The sequence below is a fragment of the Pistacia vera genome, unplaced genomic scaffold, assembly GCF_008641045.1.
Source record: "Pistacia vera cultivar Batoury unplaced genomic scaffold, PisVer_v2 Contig249, whole genome shotgun sequence".
NCBI lineage: Eukaryota > Viridiplantae > Streptophyta > Magnoliopsida > Sapindales > Anacardiaceae > Pistacia > Pistacia vera.
Window position 1 is genome coordinate 152,956 of NW_022196056.1, and position 23,835 is coordinate 176,790.

At 35.1% G+C, this 23,835-nt stretch overlaps 1 protein-coding gene across 1 annotated transcript; it reads right to left on the reverse strand.

Moving 5' to 3' along the window:
* Window positions 1-22,805: 22,805 nt before the first annotated feature.
* On the reverse strand, window positions 22,806-23,303 carry LOC116132120 (MAGE-like protein 2). The gene has a single exon (XM_031417792.1). It carries the CDS (start codon window positions 23,301-23,303, stop codon window positions 22,806-22,808), a length of 498 nt encoding a protein of 165 aa, XP_031273652.1.
* Window positions 23,304-23,835: the final 532 nt, after the last annotated feature.

A 23,835-nucleotide genomic window follows, 5' to 3' on the forward strand; every position in this document is an offset into this window, starting at 1 on the left:
AATAAGGACCCGCAAAAATGGGTTCAATTAGAAAGCAGCCGCTCTTCGTGTATTATAAGATAGATGCTTCATTTGGCTGCAACCTGTGGATGGCAGAGACTGATTTAAGGGTTTTCAGTTAAATTATATTATGCCATCAAATAGTATTCTTCATTTGTTTGCTGCTAAGTGTTTACCTCATTGTCTGATACTATAGATTATGCAGTAAACTCGGCGTATAAATCAATGTCGGCATCTCGAAAAAATGTTTAAATCCTATTGTCAAATCCGTGTGTAATGAAAAAAGGTAAATATATATTTAAAAAGGTATTTTCGTTTTTACAACGAATATATACCGTAGTTAACAAAATTCACTAACGGAACATATATAACATCAGGTGGAAAAGTGTTGTTTTAAAACTTTTTGAGTGGAAAAGTATCATTAGGCCAAACCTTGGGTGGGAACTCTTTATCTAATAAAAAAAATGAACAATTTCCTTTATGAAGACTCTCAAGGGCGAAGCCTGAAATTGTTTTGTGAGGAGCCAAAGTGTAATATTTAACGAATAATGGGGTTTGAAGATAAAAATAAAATTAGAAATTTGCTCAAACAGTGGTAAAGTGTCAAGTTCATAGTCAAGAGTAAAAATGATAAACTACATAAAATTCAAAAACTTTTGTGGGGTGGCCATAGCCACTACGCGCCAACTCCTAACTTCGTCCTCGAAGGATTAATTTTTTTTTTTTTTTTTTTTTTNTTTGCAATAATGCTAGGAGACTTCATGAACCTGAAGCTTCTCCAAAGTATTCATCTTCTAAATTATTTTTAATTTGGTATATTAATGGGTTAGTTGCATATCTGCTTGGTTCTTCTTACCATTAAAATACAATTCATTCAAGATGAGTAAACAATGCATGCTCGGAACCTTATCAAGGGAAGAAGCTCTCACCATGGATAGGCATGAATAGCTAGGAAAAAAATTCGTCTAGGCGCTGGAGGCACATACTGCATGCTATGTAAACCTCATATGCAAATATACCAATGCAAGCGTACCACAAAACACTACACTTTCTCATCTGCCATTGCAACAAAGATTCAATCTATGGATACTGTGTTTTGTGGGTCCTCAGCTCATTGCATCAAAGATCCAATGTTGATATCCACCAAAGTACTAAAAAGTTTTGTACAATAAGGATAAATCTAGAGCCTATGCAAGATGAATTCCCAAAAAATATACTAAACTGCTTATGGTGTCTCCAAAGAATCCTCACATTAAAATTAACATGAATTAATCATCTGAAAGGAAATCCAAATTTGGCCACCATACTATAACAAAACTTCACTTTATGTGGAAATTACATGTATCTAATATTAGGAAATATGAAAATTTGACTCATTCCTCAAGTTTCTTTTTCCATCATATCTCGGAAACTTCATTTTCAAGTATAATTACATGAAATACTCGAGTCTCAGATCCTGATAGAAGGATATACTTCAAGATTCAAATAGTCCATATGCTTCCTGTTGAAAAAAAAATATATATATACAAAAATTACTCTTAAAAAAAAAAAAAAAAGATATACAAGTGAAAAAACTAATTTCTAAATGATAGGAAAGCAACCAAACTCCAAACTGCAAAGTATCTCTGATGTCAAATATAGGAAGCTAAGACATCTCACTTCACCTTAGTTGCTTTAAATTAAAACTTCACACATTACACTACAAGAAAGATGAATGAAAATAAACTCTTCAAAATTTTCATAAAATTTCCATATTTAGTTGGTTAAAATTAAAAAAATAAAGAAAATATGCGATTTTAGAAGTGCAAAAGTTCTAACTTGTTTTTCTAAATTTCAAATTTTTGTGTGCATTTTAGTTTTTAATGTTGACAAGAAGATATAAACTTGACTTTAAACTTCAAAATATATGTTGAAAATAAATTTATGTTGTTTCTAAAGTTGTCTTACCAATTTCCCAACATGTATTTAAATTACTAAGAATACATAATTCTCGAGATGCTTTAGAAAAGATAATTTTCAAGAAACGACACAGATTAAAATAAATTATGTTGTCAATTTGATTCGAAAAATATTTTCAAAGAATTTGAAGTGTCTAATGTTGCACCAAGACCGGATGCTTCATGGATAGTCCTTTTTATGTCAAAGTGAATCACATCACCAAGTTGACCCATAGGGATGCTGACAAGTTTGCCACCCCCCCTGAGGTTTTAGCAAAGGAGAAACATCCCCTCCGAGATGTTGGAAATAACAAAAGAAACTGACGGTAGATGGTTGTTATCATAAAGTAAGAAAATCTCATATATACCCCTAAGGGGGCATTTGGTTAGGGGGTATTTGACATTACTGGGGTTAAGTGATTTTATATTACTTGATTACTATGTTTGGTTGTCAAGTCATATAAAATATCGGTAATCTTCAAATACTAATATTGATTACTATTGGTAATATTGGAGGTAATCTGATTATCTCAATTTTTTTAGGTATTCTAACATTACCAAGGTTATTTTTTTTATAATTTTATCCCTTATAAATAAAAATTTTGGACAATAATCCCCTATTTTAAAAGAAATTTACATTAATATCCTATTTCAATTTTACCCTTGTTTAATTAAAATTTTGGACAATAATATCCTTACATTTAAAACAATTTACAGACCACCACTGCCACCCAACCACCACCACCACTGCCACCCAACCACCACCACCACTACCACCTAGCCACCACCACCGACAGCGGGCCAACCACCATGGGCTGCCGCTGGAAAGTCGACGGAGTCCCTAAAAAAGAATGAGATTCAGTGGGAGGCTCCGGGAGGTTTTGATATGGCCGTTTTCGGCCATATTGATGGCCGAAAACAACCATATCAGGCTAGATCTAGTCGGAAATGGCTAGGTCTATTCTGGTCATTCCCGGTCAGATCGATGGAACTGGCCGTTAACGACCAGATCTATTCTGGCCGGAATAGATCTGGCCGATAATGACCAAGGATCTGGTCGGAAATGGCCAAAATAGATTTGGCCATTTCCAGCTAGATCTGGCCTGATATGGCCGTTTTCGACCATCAATATGGCCAGAAAACGCCACATCGGAGCCTCTTGGTCACGGTGAGCTACTCATGGGGACTTTTGGAGACTTCCAAAAGTGGTTTGCGGTGGCGACAGGCGGCGGCAGTAGGTGGGGGTGATTTCATCATAAATTAAAGTTTTATATAAGCGGGGGTGTTTTAGCTAAATCTAAAATATTGGGGGTTAAAAAAATTATTCAAAAATTAATAATAAAAATAATATTATATTAATATTTAAAAGGGGACAATTTAGTAATTTAAATAACATACCCACCAATTTATTCCCCATAACCAAACATATTAATATAACATACCTACTAACTAACCTAACACATTTTCCTAAAAATTCTTAGTAATCTTCAAGGTAATCTATCTTTCCAGTAATCCAACATTTTCAGTAATCTAACATACCCTGAACCAAACGCCTTAAAAGACAATAAGATACTTTGCTTTTGTCTTGAATCAGACTTACATAAAAGAGAAAGACCAAATTACCCTTTTTTAAAATATCATCAAACCACCACAAAAATCAATAACTCCAACTGTCTCTGGTAAACTAATAATTGTGTTTTTCTCATTGAGGTTATTTGTTTAGTTTGTCATAATGGTTGTTGTTCGAATCATGTAGTATTTGGGTTTCTGGTAAATTTATAATTTTGTTTTCTCGGTGGTATTATGTTTAATGGTTATATTAATCTTTTTCAAATGTTTGACTTAGTTTATTCATAGATGTCAGATTATAAAATTTTATTGAGATTTTTGATATGTCCTCTATTCAATTTATATTTTTCTTGAGATCCTGCCATTAAGACATTGTTTGCTTAAATCGACTTAAAAAATTTAAATGACTTTATTACCTTATCTATGCTAAAAATTCAATAAAATGGAAGCTCAAACAAAAAAATCCGATGGGACCAAAAGATCTTGCAGGTTAGAAAACTTGATAAACACACCCCTGCTATGCTGTCATTTGCAGGTTTGAATACCTGACAAACACACCTATGATCTGGGTTTCGTCATCTTCTTGGATGAAACCCTAGAGCCATGGCTAAAGCCTTAAGGCCTGAAAGTGCCACAATCCGTCACAATCCGCCACAATCCACCACAATCTGCAACAAATCCATCTTAATCTACCATAATCCACCACAAATTTACCACAATCCGCCATGAAGCAAACCCAAGGCAGCACTTTACTCAAATCCCATTACAAAACAAGAAAGCAATCTCATTCCTGGAAACTATTTACAAAATATCCCAGCAGTTAGTTCCCAAAATGATTTCCCAGCACACATTTGCTTCACCCAATGGATAAGTTCACCCCTGGCATCGATCATCACCACGAGGCACATTTACGTGTCTTCCATTTCGGCCAACCACCATAGCTAAAGCGACCGTAACTAATGCTTTACCATTATAATTCTCAGATCCAGAAATAAAAAAGATAGAGTAATGCTACAACCACCGACGGTAGTAAACCGAATTTGTGCACCGAATGACGTAACAAAATCCTGACCGTTGATTGATATTAAGTTAAAATTGATCAACAGTCAAGATTTTGTCACGACATTGGGTGCACAAATTCGGTGTACTCCCATCGGTGGCTGTATTATTTTCCAAAAAGATATTGGCCGATTGTTAGAGAAGAGAAACTGTAAAAGAGAAGATTAGTGGAGAGGAGTGCAAAGATGCGCTAACCATCTAGAATATCATTAGGTTAGTGGTAAGGAATACGACCATAGAGCTAAGGAAGATGAAGAGGACCACGGGAAATGGAAGCCTTGCACAAATTTGGGGGTTACCCATGTCTATTTTTTAATTTTTATGGGTGATCTATTTGGGTTTTGTGGTCTTAGTGGTGGTGGAACTCCGGTACAAACCGGTTATTTGGGTATTGTATTCTAACTTTCTTTGGTTTTATTCCTGGAATGTCCTACTATATACATAGTCTTGTAAAAGCTATTTTATTTTTGGATCCCAACCCAAGGGATTGTCCTAAGGTAGGTTGACCACCTTTTATAGGTCTTTTAGTTTGAGTTAAACTGTTTGTACAAAATAAAAATATTATTTTGTTCTTGAGTTAAATTGTTCGTGTTGAAGAAATTTAGAGATGAAATTTTCTAAAGAAATTTAGAGATGAAATTTTCTGAAGAAAATTTAGAAAGTGCAGGAAATTTAGAGAGAGGATTTTCCCGGAGAAATTCCAAGGGAAAATGAACGAAGAAAAAAGAAAAAAGAAAATCAAATTAAAAATTAATTTGATAATGGGTGCAAAGAGAGGGGAAAGCTAAAAATCACCATTATGCCCTTTATCTGTTAACTTGAACGAAATTTTAATTAACGACAGGGGTTTTTTAATACTTTCAGAAGATTATTGTGTCACTTGATACTTTCCAATCTCTCACGGGGACGGATGATATTAATCCAAAAGTCTTAAATCAATTTCTTAAATCCTTCATATATTTTAATCCACAAAATCAACCTTGAACTTACCACTTTTCTTTTCACGATTACACATTTCCTGTGATTTCCAATTTTCCATAACAAATCCAAACAAAGATCTAATAAAAAATTAGAAAAAAGATATTTTAAATTAAAAAATGAATTTAATAAAATATATAAAGTTAAATTTTATTAAATTCATTTATTTTAATCCACAAAATCAACCTTGAATCCTTCATATATTCCAATTTTCTTAAATCCTTCATATATTTTAATCCACAAAATCAACCTTGAACTTACCACTTTACTTTTCACGATTACACATTTCCTGTGATTTCCAATTTTCCATAACAAATCCAAACAAAGATCTAATAAAAAATTAGAAAAAAGATATTTTAAATTAAAAAATGAATTTAATAAAATATATAAAGTTAAATTTTATTAAATTCATTTATTTTAATCCACAAAATCAACCTTGAATCCTTCATATATTCCAATTTTCTTAAATCCTTCATATATTTTAATCCACAAAATCAACCTTGAACTTACCACTTTACTTTTCACGATTACACATTTCCTGTGATTTCCAATTTTCCATAACAAATCCAAACAAAGATCTAATAAAAAATTAGAAAAAAGATATTTTAAATTAAAAAATGAATTTAATAAAATATATAAAGTTAAATTTTATTAAATTCATTTATTTTAATCCACAAAATCAACCTTGAATCCTTCATATATTCCAATTTTCTTAAATCCTTCATATATTTTAATCCACAAAATCAACCTTGAACTTACCACTTTACTTTTCACGATTACACATTTCCTGTGATTTCCATAACAAATCCAAACAAAGATCTAATAAAAAAAATTAGAAAAAAGACATTTTAAATTAAAAAATGAATTTAATAAAATATATAAAGTTAAATTTTTATTCCAAACAATTTTTTTGCGGTCAAATGTTTTGAAATTTATATTATGAAATAAACAAAGGTTGAAAATTGCAACAACCTTAAAATAGTTATAATTAAGACAAAATCAAAATAACGGTATTTTGGTAATAAGTCTTTTTCTCCAAAATAATTAAAATAAAATTTATAGATGAATAATAAATTATGTAAAAATTATTCTAGTATTTTAATTGTTTTTAAATGATTTATAAAAATAATGAGGAATAAAAAAGAAATTATTTTAAGTTGGTAAGTTATGAGAAGTGTAAAATTGACTTTTAAATTTAAAATTGGATGAAATCTTAACATATCATTAACGATATGGACATTTTTAATACTTTTTTAATGAAGCAGATTAGTATAATAATAATTGATCTTACAATAAACCCTTATTTATCAAAAAGTGTTTGCATGTATATAAGATAAAACAATATTATAAAATAGTATTGGCCTATCTTTAATATTTCACAATTGTAAACCTAATAAATTCCCTAATTCTTGGAACATGGCAAATTCCAAATTATATACACACTTTTTTACTACTACTTTTGTATAACAGTATGAACATATATCATTTTCAGTTTTATTATAAATGTTTTGAACTTTTGTATAATGTTCAAATTGTTTATTAATAAATTTCTTGAGAATCGTAAATATATCGAGTGCGTTTGGTTTAGTATTTTGGATAGGATTTTAGGGATAGTATTGGGTTATTGGATATGGGAGTATTACGAGGTAAATTTTAAAAATTTATAAAAAAGCCCTTAGGTTTACTAATTTAACTAAAGACCCTAACATATAAAATGACAAAAACACCCCCACCACCTGTAGTGTCAGATTCCGGCCACCACCGCCGGAATCTGGCCAGAAAATTTCGTTACGGCACAGACTTATCGGATCTGTGCCGTAACACGTTGTTATGGCCTTTTCCGGCCAGATCCATGGTAGATTTGGCCGGAAAAGGCCAGATCTACGTTCTGTTATGGCTGTCGACGGCCGGAAAAGGCCAAACGAGGGCCATCTTTGGCCGTCAGCGACGGCCAAAGATGTGGCCGTCGTTTTCGGTCAACGGCGGCCAAGATTTGGCTGTCGTTGACCGTCAACGACGGCCATTTCTTTGGCCGTCGCTGACGGCCAGATCCGTGGTGGATCTGGCCGGAAAAGGCCACAGCGGTGAACTTCCGGCCATTTCTGGTCAGAAGTTAGGCCGTTGTATAGATTCCGGCTATCACCGACGGTGGTTGCCGGAATCTGACAAGTTGGGTTGATGGCGGTGTTTTTGTTAATTTTTAAACTTTTTTTTCAGGGGGTATTTAGTGAAATTAATAACCTTATGCGGTTAAAATGTAATTAAAAAAATAGGGTAATATTTTTAGAATATTGTACCAAACGCTATTTAGAGAATAGGATCCAGAATAGGGATAAAAATATTTAACCAAATGCATACATCATCTTCTAGTGCTTATATAAAAGGTTCTAATTGGTAAATTATCATAATTATTTGCGTTTATATAAGTTAAAAGAATACTACAAAATAGTATTAGTCTNCCAGACAATGGTAAGTCAAATATGGCAGATAGGGGCATCTATATCTATATTTGTATCTATATCTATATCTATATCTATGGCCCAATGGTACTCATGTTACTTGGCCAAGGTATAAGTCCAAGGTTCTAGCCATGGGGAAGGTGTTCGCAAGGTGGAAAAAAGATATGATATCAAATTGTGGCATCCCAAAAGTCTACTTCATGATCACAATATGGTGTCTTTCTACAATAAAATGTATTATTCAGTAACACATCCCCATTAATATAAGCCATTGGCCAAACCGTTGGAATATGCTAAATCATTTTAAATATCTTGAACTAGAGTTGGGAAAAAAGCTCGAGCCTTGGGGAGGGTTGACCGGGCCCAGGCTGGTCCCTCCTCCAAGGCCCGAGTCGGGCCCAGTCAATTTCAAAAACCCCGACCAAATTACTAAAACCCTCTTGACAAATAACCAAAACCCACTATAATATATAAAATACATAATAAATTTAGGGGTTAGAATGTAATTTTTCAAAAAAAAAAAAAAGATCATTGCTCAGCGATCAATTTGACCGTTGCTAAGAGGAAAGTGTAAAAAAAACGTTGTTTTTTTACACTTCCACCCTACCTAACCTATAAATAAGCCTAATTTCCACCCATTTTCCTCTCAACTCTCACTCTCTCTACTCCAATTCTCAAACTCTCTTCACTTTCATCTATTATTCAATTTATTATTTATATTTATTCATTATTCAATTTCATCTATTATTCAATTTATTGTTTATATTTATTCATTATTCCATTTCATCCATTTTATTTATGATTTTATCATAATGGATTCCTCAAATTATGGATTTAGAGGATCATTATCACCATACGATTCTAATGAGTTTTATGTTCCAATTCCTCCATCCATCTAAGAAATGGAAGGGTTCGATCCATTTTCACCATTTCTAGACATAGCAATTCCAAATCCAGACACGGTCGGGACTATGTCCAGCCAAATACAAGCGAGCTACGACATCATTACAAGACCGACGAAGAGGCCTATTTCCGAGGTATGACAATTTTTCAATAAATCAAAACAGCCAAAGCCAAATGGGTTGGCGGAAGAGACGTGCAGGATATGCAATTTTTGTTAGACTACGATTGGCGTTAAGAGCGGGACTTCTACGGTGAGACGATACTTGGAGAAGAAGCACCCTCAATTAACGCAACATGGTTCAAGCGGAACCGGTACGCAAATACAAAATCAACTTAACTTTAATCCACAATCCTCAACCCTCTCAACATGGCAATACCATTCACTCACTGCACGAGAGGAAGTAGCAAAATACATAGTTTATACGGACTCTTCAATTTCATTATTTGAAAATGTATTTTTTGTTAATATGATTAGAAAGGCTTTATGTCCACAATATAAGCTTGTTAGTAGAGGTACAAGTAGAAGGGAAACAATATAACTTTATAATAAAATAAGTGATAAATTTAAAAAAATTATTTGAATTTTTTTTCAAAATATATCTATTGCACTTACTTCCAACATATGGACTACTAGATCAAAAACATATTTTTTTAGTGTCACAATAGATTACCTAGATCATAGTTGGGGTTTACAAGAAAAATTGATAGGTTTTAAACTGTTATATGCTAAACATAGTGCTTACACTATTTGTATTACAATTATTGAAGTTTTACAATATTATTTATTATCTAAAAGAGCTGTGGCGCTAACACTTGATAATGCAGCTGCTAACACCGTGACAATTTCATTATTTCAAAAGAAATTGGATTTGCTTGTTGATAGCAAATTTTTTCACTAGATATGTGCTTGCCACATCATCAATTTGATTGTTAAAGCAAGTTTATAAGCTATACATGTGAGGATTGATAAAGTGTGCGCGACTATTAGATTCATTGCTGGTAGCAATACAAGATGGAATGAGTATGTCAAATATAGTCGCCAAGAGGAGCCGTAGGTTCAACCAAAGAAGCTATGCTACGACATGTCTGTCCATTGGAACTTCACGTACTTGATGTTACAAAAAGATATGCCAACCGCAAGACAAATTACAAATTTCATCAATCAAAAGAATTATCTGGATGAAGTCATCAACGATTCCTATTGGCTGGTTTGTAGTATTTTTTATACATTTCTTAAAGTTTTTTATGATTCCACTAATACATTAAGTAGTATTTATTAACCTATTACTGTTTTAGCATTAGATATTTTACTTCAAATTTATAAAACTTTTGTTAGACATAGAGATAATCCAGACTTATGTTCAATCGTTTCATATATGGAAGCAAAATACTAAAAATATTGGTTAGATATTCCATTTTGTATTATGTTGGAAATATATGTGGTAGCATACATACAATTTCATACAACAATCATTAGTGATAAGAAGAATAAACAAATTCTAGAACAAGCACAAGAACAACCATTCTAGCAAATAGGAACACAAATTTCTGGAAGAGGGACGACCGTTTCAGTTGAATAGGAACGCCCGTTCTAAATATTAGGAACACCCGTTCTTGAGTCCTCAAGTCGTCATCCAATCAAGTGGTCCCGTTCCAGCTTCTTGACCCACATGGTTAACAGAATGACTCCCTTAATTTTTCCAACCTTGTTTCCTCCTGAACAAACATACTGGCCAATTCATTAACATTCCACTTGTCCTTAAAAGTGTTATAACTGATTTGAAAAGGCCTATACTTAGGAGAAAATGAGTTCAGAACAAACTGCACCAAAATGAGTCATCGTCCATCATCCTCAAGGTCTTTAACATTGGTGCAACAGTTTGGTCATCTCGATGGTTTGCAATTCTCGACCTATCAAACTTTATTGTCGTGAGTTGTGCCATTAAAATACCACCGAGTGATTTGTCAACAGAACGTAAACGTTCTTCCACAAATGCAAGGTACTCCTTTGTTCTTTTTGTTTGTGGAATTGTGGTCTTAATGTTGTTTGCAATAGTCATTCGCAAAAACATAAGGCTTAGTCTGTTAGACCATTTCAATGCTTTATGGTATAACATCTTTTCCTCATTGCTCAAATCTGTAATAGCAGGAGGTTTATCTTCCAGCAAAACTAAGTCAAGATCCAAAACATCTAAATGGAACTTGACTTTATCGCACCATTCAGAGAAATTTAACCCATTAAATACGGTAACAGACGAGGCCTGCGAATGAAGTGAAATAGATGATGCCGATAATAATACTGTGGTGATGTGGCTCCTGATTTGCCACGGTGGAAGTTAGCATAAGTGTCCAAGTCAAACTTCCATTATGCAACGTCGTTTTGGCCAACCTAAAAGACTTATCTAATTAGGTCTTCTCATTATCGAGCAGCCCTCATTTCTCTCTCATTTCTGTTTGGCTCGACAGCCTGTTTGGCAGGACAGCTCCTCACCTTGAAGAAACTTCTAGAATCGATCCAGCAAGCTTTCAGATATGGAGAATCAAGGACAGATGGCTGATGATCCAGGAGAAAAGCCTACGTATTTAACACATGCTTTTCCAGAGAGAAACATCAGAGTTTTGGGCAGAGCTATTTAGGGTTTTCTCTAATCGGTGTGTTCTTTCCTTGTTTAATGGTTTACCTTATGTTCTGATGAAAGCTTTATCACTGTACATTCTTGATTGATAATAAAATCCCTAGTGTGAGCCTTGGAGAGTGGATGTAGGCTGTAAAGCCGAACCACTATAATCTTGCTATGTCTTGTTCTCTACTTGTCTCTATTTTATCTGTCATGAGTTTAATTGTTGATCTGTCACTAAGTTTTCATCACTAAATCAGTTATTCATTAACCCTAGAATCTTAACAAATACATAAATACTCAAATTGAAATATATTTACATCATAGATTCAGATAATTAAACAATCAAAGTACATCGTAGTTCTCCTTCGGGTTGACCAAAAACTATCAATATGCCTCCATAATGCCCACTAATCATAGGATAATTAATTTACCTTTGGGCAAATCCTGAAATTCTAATGATTAGTGAGCGTCAATATATCCACTCATTTTTCATTAATAGGCATTTCATTAATATCATGGATAATTGATAATTCCATGCATGTAAACTTCTTCATCATTTTCGTTTGGCCACTTTGGTGACTAACAAACTATATAAAGACATAAAACATGCATGTAAATAATAATCCGTAATGCATAAAAATCCCATGCATTCATGTATGAAATAATAATCAATAAATCAACAATAATAATAGGCCATTGCATGGTGAGAAACCATTTAGGAGCATCAAGTCCTTTCATCCCTTCAATAGCATTTTAGGACTAATCTGTCAGTTCTAAATATTTATGGGCTAAACAGTTAAGCATACTTTGAATCAGGAGCTAAATAAAAAAAACTTTCCAGGGGTATAAATATTTATACATGAGGGATCAATTGAACTTTTTTTATAATTTACCATTTGGTCCCATATATGATATACCCTATAATTTTTTGTTTAGTCCCTACAACACAAAGCCAGGCTCATGCATGGTGCGTGCAGGCCACGCGCCTTCAACCTTCAGCACCATTTCAGGCCTTGGTTGCCACTGCAATCTCCAGCCACCAAACATACGCTTTCCAACAGCCCTTTATGCCGAAAAACATTTGGCATATTTACGCATCATAATCAACATAAAACTTAAAATCAACATAAAATTTGCATATTTAGGCCAAAATACAACCCAAAACTTCATACAAAACTCACATATTTATACCCTTAAAATCCAGATTTAATCCTTCATAGAAACCTATTGATTTGTTTCAAATTAACATGGAGCATTATTCCAAAACACCCATAATCACAACATAAAACATCATACTCAAACAAATCATTAAATTAGACTTTCCTAATTAAGTTTATGGAGAGATCATAAGTTCAATAACCTTACTCTGATACCAACTGTTAGAAAATCTGAAGAAACACTATGCATAGACATACATGCTTAAACAAACATCAACAACATAATTCAAGATCTTGAACATACAATTTCTCACCATTTTTGCAATTAGGAATTGTAGCTGTCACCAATTGTTCAGTATTAATCTCCTAGATAAAATTGATTTCTCTCTCCTGACCTTCATCTGATGTTACACAAACCTTAGATGGAATCAGTTTCTATTTGTATACGCTTAAGTATATATCTCTTTCTATGTGTAACCGTAATAGGCAGAGAGATGACCAATTTATATGTATCTTCCTTAAATCCAGTACGTCCATCAAATAGCTGGATATACGGACAAGATTTATTTGCTATTAAATCATTAATATTAATGCCCCCAAAATCAGCCACTTAATTTTGAATAAAATCTTACAGGTTTTTTATATTGGGATTAATTGTAGAGTCTGTCCATATCAATAGTAAGTTATATGGGAAAACTGAGTAGGGGTGGGAAAAAAAGTCCGAACACCAATCCGAACTGAAAAACTAGATCGAAAATTAGGGTTTTTTAAAAACCAATTTGGTTTTGGTTTGGAAAAATTGAAAAGCCGGATCATCGGTTTGGTTTTTGGTTTCAGAATAATCCCAATCCGGTTAACCGAATCCAGATTTAATCGGTTTTTATCTAACAAAACCCTAGGTATAAATTAAACATTACACTCTAATTTACTTTTTACACTCCACCGCCACGACCCACCCTTCCCTATTGATTCATTGAAACTTTGAAAATCTAAAATCTCATCACCGTCAGACTCCACGAAAGATGAATGGCAACAACCAGTGATGCAGGAGCATCCAAGTTAAATTAGGAAAGGGTTTCAGTTTTAGTTAAACTAGGAAAGAATTTCAGTTATTTTCTCAGTTTTCCTTTTTATTTAGGATTCTTGTTTAATAAGAAATTGGGAATAGCTTTCAGTCTAGAATTAGGATTTGTCCTAACTAGTATAAATAGGACAACATAGTTAGTTTATTGTATCTTTTCTTTAATTCAGAATTTTAATTCAAACGTTTTCTTTAAACCTAGTTATTTTCTATTGTTTCAACTACAATCAACCTATCCTAGCCCTAATTGTTGAAGATCTAATTGCCCTACAACTCTTCTGCTATGTCAAGTGGTATTAGAGCACAAAAGATCCTAATCTGGGATTTTTTTCTGTTTCTAAACTATGGTTAATCAAGGCAAAGGTTGAGGTAGAGGCAATCAGCCCCAACAAACTGAGTTTACTGAGATGCGGAGGATGATTAAGGACTTGACCCAGGCTGTACAAGCCTTGTAGCATTAGGAACCTGCGGAAACCTGAATGGAGAATTCGGAAGTGACCACAAACATCTCCAGAGTCAAGAAAATCTTGAGACTAAAGAGGAAATTAAGGACATGAACCCTTTTCATGAAGTTGGACCCACAAATTGAGCGGCACAAAGTGGACTAGAAGATAGGTTACTACACGCTCTTGAATTGAATGGTGGAGTAAAGAATTAAAGTAGTTGATTTTAATGGAAAGTTACATACGAAGAGGACCGAATCTTTTTGCGAACACTGTGTATTGGGAAAATTGTCAGGGTAACGTTTTGGGACTGGACAAGCACTACTCAAGCTCACCCTTTGAGTATGTCACTCTGATTATGGGGACATCTAGGCATTATTCACTTGGAGGGTGAGAATTTTTGAGTATTGTTGATTGACTATTCTAGGTAGTGTTGGATTATTTTCTTAAACCAAGGATGAAACCTACTCTAGATTTACAGGAATGGAAAACCATGTTGAAAAGCAAAGTGGAAAGAAACCTGAAACAAGCTTAGAACTGATATGGTTGGAATTCATTTAATGAGGAGTTTAATAAACTACTGTAGAATTAATGGGGTAGTTAGACATAGGGACAGTGAGACACACTACACCGCAATTACTCGTGAAAGGTGATAGGACTTCTTAGAAAGGGTAAGAAGTATCCTGTCAGCATGCTCCAAACTTCCAGTCAAGTTCTGGGCAGAAAGAAACAGACCATACTGCTGTCTCTGATAAACAGAACACCCTCACAGCTATAGGTTTTAGAGTCCCACTTGAAAACGTGACTGGTCATCCTGTAAACCTTGAAAACCTTAGAATTTTTGGTTGTCTAGCCTATGTTCATTCTAAGGATGAGAAATTAAAACCTAGAGCCTTTAAATGATCTTTTAGGGTATCCAGATGGGGTTAAGGCTATAAGTTCTGGAATTTAGACAACAGAAATGTATTGTAAGTAGAGATGCCATATTTAGAGAAAATACTCTACCGGCTTAGGAAACAGACTGATGAATCTGAGAACTCTTATTCAGATGCGACACTTAGAATTAGAAGTGATGACTCCAGTTTTAACCCAAGTTTGAATCAGGTGGAGTTGAGGAACTAGACACTCATGAGGAAGAACCAATTGGTGATCATGAATAGGGCAATACTCCAGGTGTAGATACCTCAAATTGACTGACTATCAGTTATTAAGATAGGATCAAGAGAAAATCAGACCCCAAGTAGACTAGGATATGCAGACCCTGGTGGTTATGCTCTTCAGGTGAGAAGAGATGATTATAACTAAGACATTCCAAGAGGCAGTTTCTGGATCTGAAAAATTGGAAGGAAGAGAGCCATTGAGGAAGAATTTGATTCTCTTATGAAGAATAACACATGGGCTCTGGTTGATAAAACAAAAGGACTGTAGGGTGGTAAGATGTAAATGGATTTTCAAGAAAAAAACCAGGTTTGAAAACTCAGGATGCACCTAGGTACAAAGCTAGGTTAGTTGCAAAGGGGTTCACACAAGTTGAGGGGGTTGACTACAATGAAATTTTTTCTCCTGTGGTCAAGCATACACTCCATTAGGGTCCTGATTTCTCTAGTAGTTCAATTCAATTTGGAATTGGAACAACTTGATGTAAAGAAACATTCTTGCATGGAGATTTGGAAGAAAGTATCCTAATGGAGCAGCCTGAAGGTTACAACAGTGATACAGGTAAAGTTTGTCATTTAAAAAAATCCTTGTATGGTTTGAAACAGTCCCCACGACAGTGGTATAAGAAATTGATTCTTTCATGCTAGAAATAGGGTTTATAGATGTAATTTTGACAGCTGTTTTTACATAAAAGAATTGCAAAACTAACACACATTTTTTTTATGTTGTATGTGGATGATATGCTTGTGGCATGCCATGATAATCTGAGCTGTGTCAACTGAAGAAGCTGTTGAACACCAAGTTTGAAATGAAAGAGCTGGGTCAGGCTCACAAAATCCTGGGTTTCTATTGTCAGAAACAGAGCTGCTGAAAGTTTAAAGTTAGTCTAAAGGACTACACTGAGAAAATTTCTGAAGAAATTCAACATGTGGATGCTAAAACCTGTTCAGACTCCTCTCGGTGCTCACCTGAAGCTTTCACATGAGCAAAGTCCACAAACTGAAACTGATAAACTGGAAATGGCAGGGATACCTTATGCTAGTGCACTGGGGAGCCTAATGTGCTTGATGGTTTTGTTCAAGACCAGATTTGGCTTTGCTGTAAGCTTGGTTAGCAGGTTATGAGCAATCCAGGAAGGACACACTGGATGGCTCTTAAATGGATTATGAGATACTTAAAAGGAACTAAATCAGTTGGAATTATTTTTAGAAAAATCATAATTGTGATGAGTGTGTTGAGGGATTCTGTATGCAGATTATGCAGGGGATTTAGACAGAAGAAGGTTAACATCTGGTTTGTTTTTACCTTGTGGGAAACACAGTCAGTTGGAATCAAAGTTGCAGCATATGGTAACTCTGTCTTCAACTGAATCAGAGTATGTTGCATTGACTGAGGCACAAGAGGCCACCTGGCTGAAAGTTTGATCAGTGAGCTGGGTGTTGAGCAGCAAGCTGTGAAGATTAACAGTGATAGTCAGAGTGCGATCCACCTTTGTAAAAATCAAGTTTACCATGAGAGGACCAAACACATTGATGTCCGCCTTCATTTCATTAGGGAAATGATTGAAAAAGGGGAAATTGAGATTGAGAAAATTGATGGATCTCACAACCCAGCGACATGTTCACCAAACCTTCCCATTGGAGAAACACAGACTCTGTATGAGTCTGCTTCAAGTTCAAGAGTGAACTGATAATTTCCAAGGCCATTGGAGGGGATTGACAAATCAAGAACCAGGTGGAGAATTGTGGTGACGTGGCTCGTGATTTGCCACGGTGGAAGTCAGCATAAGTGTCCAAGTCAAACTTCCATTATGCGACGTCGTTTTGGCCAACCTAAAAGACTTATCTAATTAGGTCTTCTTATTATCGAGCAGCCCTTATTTTCTCTTTTCTGTTGGCTCGACAGCCTGTTTGGTAGGACAGCTCCTCACCTTGAAGAAACTTCTAGAATCAATCCAGCAAGCTTTCAGTTATGGAGAATCAAGGACAGATGGCTGATGATCCAGGAGAAAAACCTGCGTATTAACACATCTTTCCAGAGAGAAAGATCGGAGTTTAGGCAGAGCTATTTGGGTTTTCTCTAAGCGGTGTGTTCTTTCCTTGTTTATGGTTTACCTTATGTTCTGATGAAAGCTTTATCACTGTACATTCTTGATTGATAATAAATCCTAGTGTGAGCCTTGAGAGTGGATGTAGGCTGTAAAGCCGAACCACTATAATCTTGCTATGTCTGTTCTCTACTTGTCTCTATTTTACTGTCATGAGTTTAATTGTTGATCTGTCACTAAGTTTTCATCACTAAATCAGTTATTCATTAACCTAGAATCTAACAAATACATAAATACTCAAATGAAATATATTTACATCATAGATTCAGATAATTAAACAATCAAGTACTCGTAGTTCTCCTTGGGTTGACCAAAAACTATCAATATGCCTCCATAATGCCCACTAATCATAGGATAATTAATTTACCTTGGGCAAATCCTGAAATTCTCCTTCGAGAAGTCAAGAAAGAGAAGACTGCTGCAGAGATATGGAGCAGGTTAGACTCACTCTATCAGTCTAAGACTGTACCTAATAGGTTATTTCTAAAACAGAGTTTGTTTGGGTTTAAGATGGATGAACAAAAGTCACTAAAAGATAATAAGAATGAGTTCCTTAAGATTATACAAGACTTAGAAAGTATATCTATTGAAATAGGTGATGAAGATCAAGCTGTAATCTTGTTAAATTCATTACCTAAAACTTATTCAAACTTTGTAGAGACTCTGAAATATGGTAGGCAGACTCTGAAATTAGAAGAAGTATTAGAATCTATCTCTATAAGGATATAGAAAACAGAATTAGGGATAAGAATGTGAGTGATGGTGAGGGTCTTGTAGTAAGAGGAAGATCTGAAAAGAAGAATTGGAAAAAGGGAGGTCAGAATAGAAATAGGTTTAAGTCCAAACCTGGGAAATGGAAGTGTTTCTTCTGTCATAAGGAGGGTCATCTTAGGAGAGACTGCCCTGAGAGAAAAAAGAAGAAATATGAGAAAGAGGATGATGGAGGCAGTGCAGGGGTAGTATCTGAAGGATATGAGAGTTCAGAGGTCCTAGTTATTTCAGAGGGCAGTACTAAGGATGAGTGGATCCTAGACACTGGATGCACCTATCATATGACAACTAATAGGGAGTGGTTTAGCTCATTTCAACCTTTAGATGGTGGGAAAGTAACGATGGGAAATAATATTGTCTGTCATATTAAGGGAATAGGATCTGTCAAAATGAATCTTCATAGTGGATTAGCTAAGACACTTACTGATGTTAGGTATATCCCTGAACTAAAACGAAACCTTATCTCTCTTGGAACATTAGACTCTATAGGTCTGAATTATAAGGATGCTAATGGGAGTCTTAGTGTCTTAAAAGGGTCTTTAGTTATTATGAAGGCTGAAAAAAGAAATGGATTATATGTCTTGAAAGGTAAGACTGATAGTGGAGAGGTCAATATTGGGGCAACTGAGGAACTAGATAAGACTACCTTGTGGCATAGAAGGCTTGCCAATGTTAGTGAAAAGGGCTTAGGTGAACTCAGCAAACAAAACCTACTAGGTGGGGATAAAACACGTTGTATCAGCAGTCACTGAAGGTAGAAAACTATAAATGCTGAATTGAAGAAGGTCTTCAGATCAAGTGACTGACAACTTTGAAAACGATGCTGCATTCATCTGGAAGTTGATGCACAACACAGAGAACGAATTGAAGTTGTGAAAGCGGATGAGGTGGAATTTCGATAAATATGATGACCACCTCATCTTTCTATGTATAGTTTCTTACTGATGGCTATTTGGCTTTAATAAATCATACTCAGAATTCATGCATATTTGGTGGTTGTGTGAGACTTACGTTTGATTTGAAAATTTATTTAATTAAATCAGTTCCATGGAAATCTAAGTAATTTGAATTTATTTGGATTATTATCAGGATTTACTAACAATAACAGTTAAGAGTCAATGAACTTAAAGAAAAAAAAAAAAAAAAAGAATTAATATCATTTGAAATCGTTTGCTCGGATATCGAAACTACAGATACCTACTCTAAGCATTTTCAATTAGTTAGATATACCTAATTTAGATACAGATTTTAGAAGTTAATTAACATTACAAATTTTATTTTCACTGGAGAATTTACAGGGAAAGGCCATAAATTATTCCTCTTTCTAGAGTGAATCACCCTTCAAAACGCAATTTTCCAGAAGAAATCGCTTATAATGCCTTTAATCTTCCTGACCTAATGAAATTATTATTTTCTATAAGTACTTTTAATCAATATGAACATTCATTTAACTCTATTTGCCTAAGATGATCCAACAAAAATTATTTCAAAAAACCCCTTTCAAGATTCCTTTTGTTTTTGTTTCCAATCTCGTATTAAGGATAAATAATAACAAATCTTATACAAAACATTATAGACCAAGATATAATTTACATTTAAATAATAATCAACTAAAAAGATATGAACTAGAAAAAAAATGAACTAGTGTGCTATAATTGATATAGAATATAATGTGGACCGTCTAATAGTTGAAAAGAGTAGATAGAAAAAAAGAATTTAGTACCAATAATTCAATATGAAAATAGCAGAAGAGATAAATGAATCTGAAATTAAGAAGAGAAATATATATGAACTTATCAAATGAATATGAGAGGGAGGCAAGGACGCTCCTACAGCTTCATCGATCGTCAACCATATGAAAATTTATTCTCACTATCAAAATATGAATCCATTAAAATTAAAATGCTCACAAACAGAGAAGAAACAGTAAGGAGAACTAGAGAAACTAGCTGTTTGTTGTGTCTCAGATCGCTACTTCGTGGTGCCTACTATATAGGAGGAGATTTAATTAGCAGCAAAAACCCTAAAATTTGGCATTCATGGTTGATGGGATTATAGACAGGGACCCGTCCAGCTGTCACTAATCTTAAATTAAGGGAGAACGACTTATACATACCCAATATTTTTTCAAAACGATAAGTTGATACCCAAAAGGTTTGAAACGACAAAGGATACCTTCCGTCATGTTCTGTTAGTGATTTTGGTAGATAATAGTGAAAAGACTAAAATACCCTTGAAAGTTTAATTTTAGTTTTTATAAATTAAAATCTATAAAAAACCCCCTGGTTTGCCTAATTTGACTAAACAGCCCAATATATAAAAATTTTATAAAATAACAAAAACACCCCGACCACCCGCGAGTGCCAGATTGCCCCCACCGCGGATCTGGCCGAAAATTGGTTACGACACAAGACCCGTCGGATCTGTGTCGTAACACACCGATATGCTTTCCGGCCAGATCTATGTCTGGCCTTTTCCGGCCAGATCATCCAAGGGATTGGCGGGAAAACGCCAGATCGACGTGTTACGACACAGATCCGATGGGTCTGGGTCGTACACAATTTTCCGGCAAGTTTTCAGTCTCGACGGCCAGATCTGGCCGTAGATCTGGGCTTTTCCGGCCAGATCAGCACGGATCTTGCCGGAAAATAAAGATCTACGAGTTACGACAAGATCCGATGGGTCTGTGTGTAACGCAATTTTTCGGCCAGATTCGACGGGGGTGGCGGAATCTGGCCACTGCAGGGGTGGCGGGGGTGTTTTGTTATTTTATAAAATTTTTTATATATTGGGCTGTTTAGTCAAATTAGCAACCTAGGGGGTTTTTAGAAGTTTTAAATTTATAAAAAACTAAAAATTAAACTTTCAAGGGTATTTTAGTCTTTTCACTATTATCTACACAAATCATAACAGAACATGACGGAAGGTATCTATTTGTCGTTTCAAAAACTGTTGGGTATAAACTTATCGTTTCAACAACCCTTGGGTATGATAAGTCGTTCGGCCTAAATTAAAAGTCTACATCGTGTGGACATTCTGTTAACAGTATTTGATTATAGTAACAATACTTAAAGTTTATAGCATAAGGTATTGAAAAATAATGTGAAGCCAAAACGGGGGGTGTTCATTTATTTATAGTGTAATTTAGCCGTCCGATCAAGACAGATCCAAGGACTGATATTTACTAATACGGGATATATAAAGAAAGCAACCGTGATGAGAAAGAGAACGCGTTTTTGTTTATCAAAATTAGGGTTCAGAAAAGAGAGAGAAACTAGGGTTGAGTATTTGCTGAGTCTTTCGGGTATATTTGGGTAGATTGTAAAGAGGGTTGTGTTTCCTTCTTGCGGCTGGTGTTTGTCCTTTGTTTTCTGCAGATTATGGGGATTCTTGAGGAATAGGCTTTGGTTGGGGTTGATCTGTTTGGCAGATTGTATGGTTGTCTTTTGTAATCGTTGGATATCCTTTAGTGTTGTGAGGGTCCGTATTTCGGAGCTCAATGTGGTGGAGTCTATCCAAGATTAATAGACGAACACGGTAAATTCGTGCCTATTTTGTGTCTGTGTGGTTCTTGATTGAATCTTATTGGTGTTTGTATTGCGAATTGCTTATTAAGCTTGGGTTATAACACGTATAAAATTAGTGATGGATGGCTAATTATGTAAAGGTGTAGCATAATTGTATTTTATGTGACAACGGTACACTAAAGTGTAGCTATTACGATGCATGGTGCGATTGTGGTGACGTGGCTACTGATTTGCCACGGTGGAAGTCAGCATAAGTGTCCAAGTCAAACTTCATTAGCGACGTCGTTTTGGCCAACCTAAAAGACTTATCTAATTAGGCTATCGGATTATCACGAGCTCTCATTCTCTTTCTTATCTGGTTTGGCTCGACAGCCTGTTTGGAGGACAGCTCCTCATCTTGGCGAAACTTCCAGAATCGACAGCAAACTTTCTGTTATGGAGAATCAGACAGAGGCTGATGATCCAGGAGGAAAAAGCACTGCTTATTAACCATGTTTTTCCAGAGAAACGACGGAGAGAGTTTTGGTGGGCAGACGAGTTAGGGTTTTCTCTAATCGGTGTGTCTTTCCTGTGTAATGGTTTACCTTTATTCTGATCAGTTACATTCTTTGGTTGAAATACAATCCTAGTGTGAGCTTGGAGAGTGGATGTAGGCGTAAAAGCCGAACCACTATAATCTTGCTGTGTCTTGTTCTCTACTTTCTTTATCTGATTGTCATAAGTTTTATATGTGTTTGATTCATCACTTAATCAGTTTCACTAAACCTAGAATTATAACAATTGGATCAGAGCTGGTTAAAGGTTCCAGTTAGGGTTTCTCTGTCTTTAGTCGTGTTTTTGGGGATCATTAAAATTGATCTCTTTCCTATTAAGAGTGTTTTTCTGATCTGTAAAGAAAGACATGTCGACTAAATTTGAGTTGGAAAAAGTTTACAGGTGGAAAACGATTCGGCTTATGGAAAAGAAGATGGAGGCAGTGTTGGTTAAAGAAGGCTTGCGTGTGGCTCTGAAAGGAGAAGAAGATTTCCTGATACATTAACCACCACAGAAATACAAGACATGCGAACAGGCCAAAAGTCCCTGATTTCTGGCTTTGGGAGATAACGTGTTCAAGAAGACATTTTTCATAATATATAAACCCACGAAAATGATGCATGGAACCATAAGGAGCGATCGCTGAAGTGACATTGCCATGGAAAATTCGGGCGGAGGAGGGTACATGTAATACCATGGAAAGTAAGGCAATATTGGATTAGGAGGTGGTGGCGCAGCCCAAATGACGTTCCCAGGAGGCGGTGGGGGTAGTGGCAACCATGGTGGCTGTGGTATCACTGGTGGCTGTAGTTGTGGCGGCGGTGGTGCAAGTGGTGGCGAAGGTGGAGGAGGGCAGTTTGTGTTGGGTGTTGGTGGTGGTGGTGGTTGACAAGGGTAAGTACAAGCTTGAGTGGCGAGTGTAGGGTCAAGATTAGTCAAAAAGACGAAGAAAAGAAGGGTTATGGAGAAAGCATTTGCATGGATGAATATAAGAGCCATGGGGGCTTTACAGTGAAGGAGAAGAGGTTATGTTGGGTGTGGTATACATTTGTGGTGACTTACTATTTATTGAAAGGTTTAAAGCTATGCGTGTGCAATCAATAATTCAATTCAATTATTTTTTTTGAAAATTTAAGAAGAAACCTCCGCTTAAACAAATTAATACACCATTAAACTCTGGTTTAAGGAAAAGAAGAATTCTCTCTCTTTCTATATGAGTTATTACCAAATTAATGGTTAGAAATCGTTAAATCTCTTGAAAATTAAATGAGGTAATTCAGAAAGATCCAAATCATAATATATATATATATATATATAAAATCAATTACTTTTGCTTTAATGATTTGGCCCACTGAGTAGTGGGAATCATCTAATTAAAGAGCTTCAAATTAGTTGTAAACGTTGCCACTTTGACTATTTGAGTTGTGATTTATGAGTTAGGTTAATTAGCGTGGCCGAGGCCTAAAGGCTAAACATATAGGCTTAATTTATTTAAAATTGTAGTTAATGAATCATCTAAATTAAACTCTAC

Bases quoted from the DNA above. Each gene is read 5' to 3' on its own strand.
- LOC116132120 (XM_031417792.1), bottom strand. From the start codon at position 23,303: ATGGCTCTTATATTCATCCATGCAAATGCTTTCTCCATAACCCTTCTT.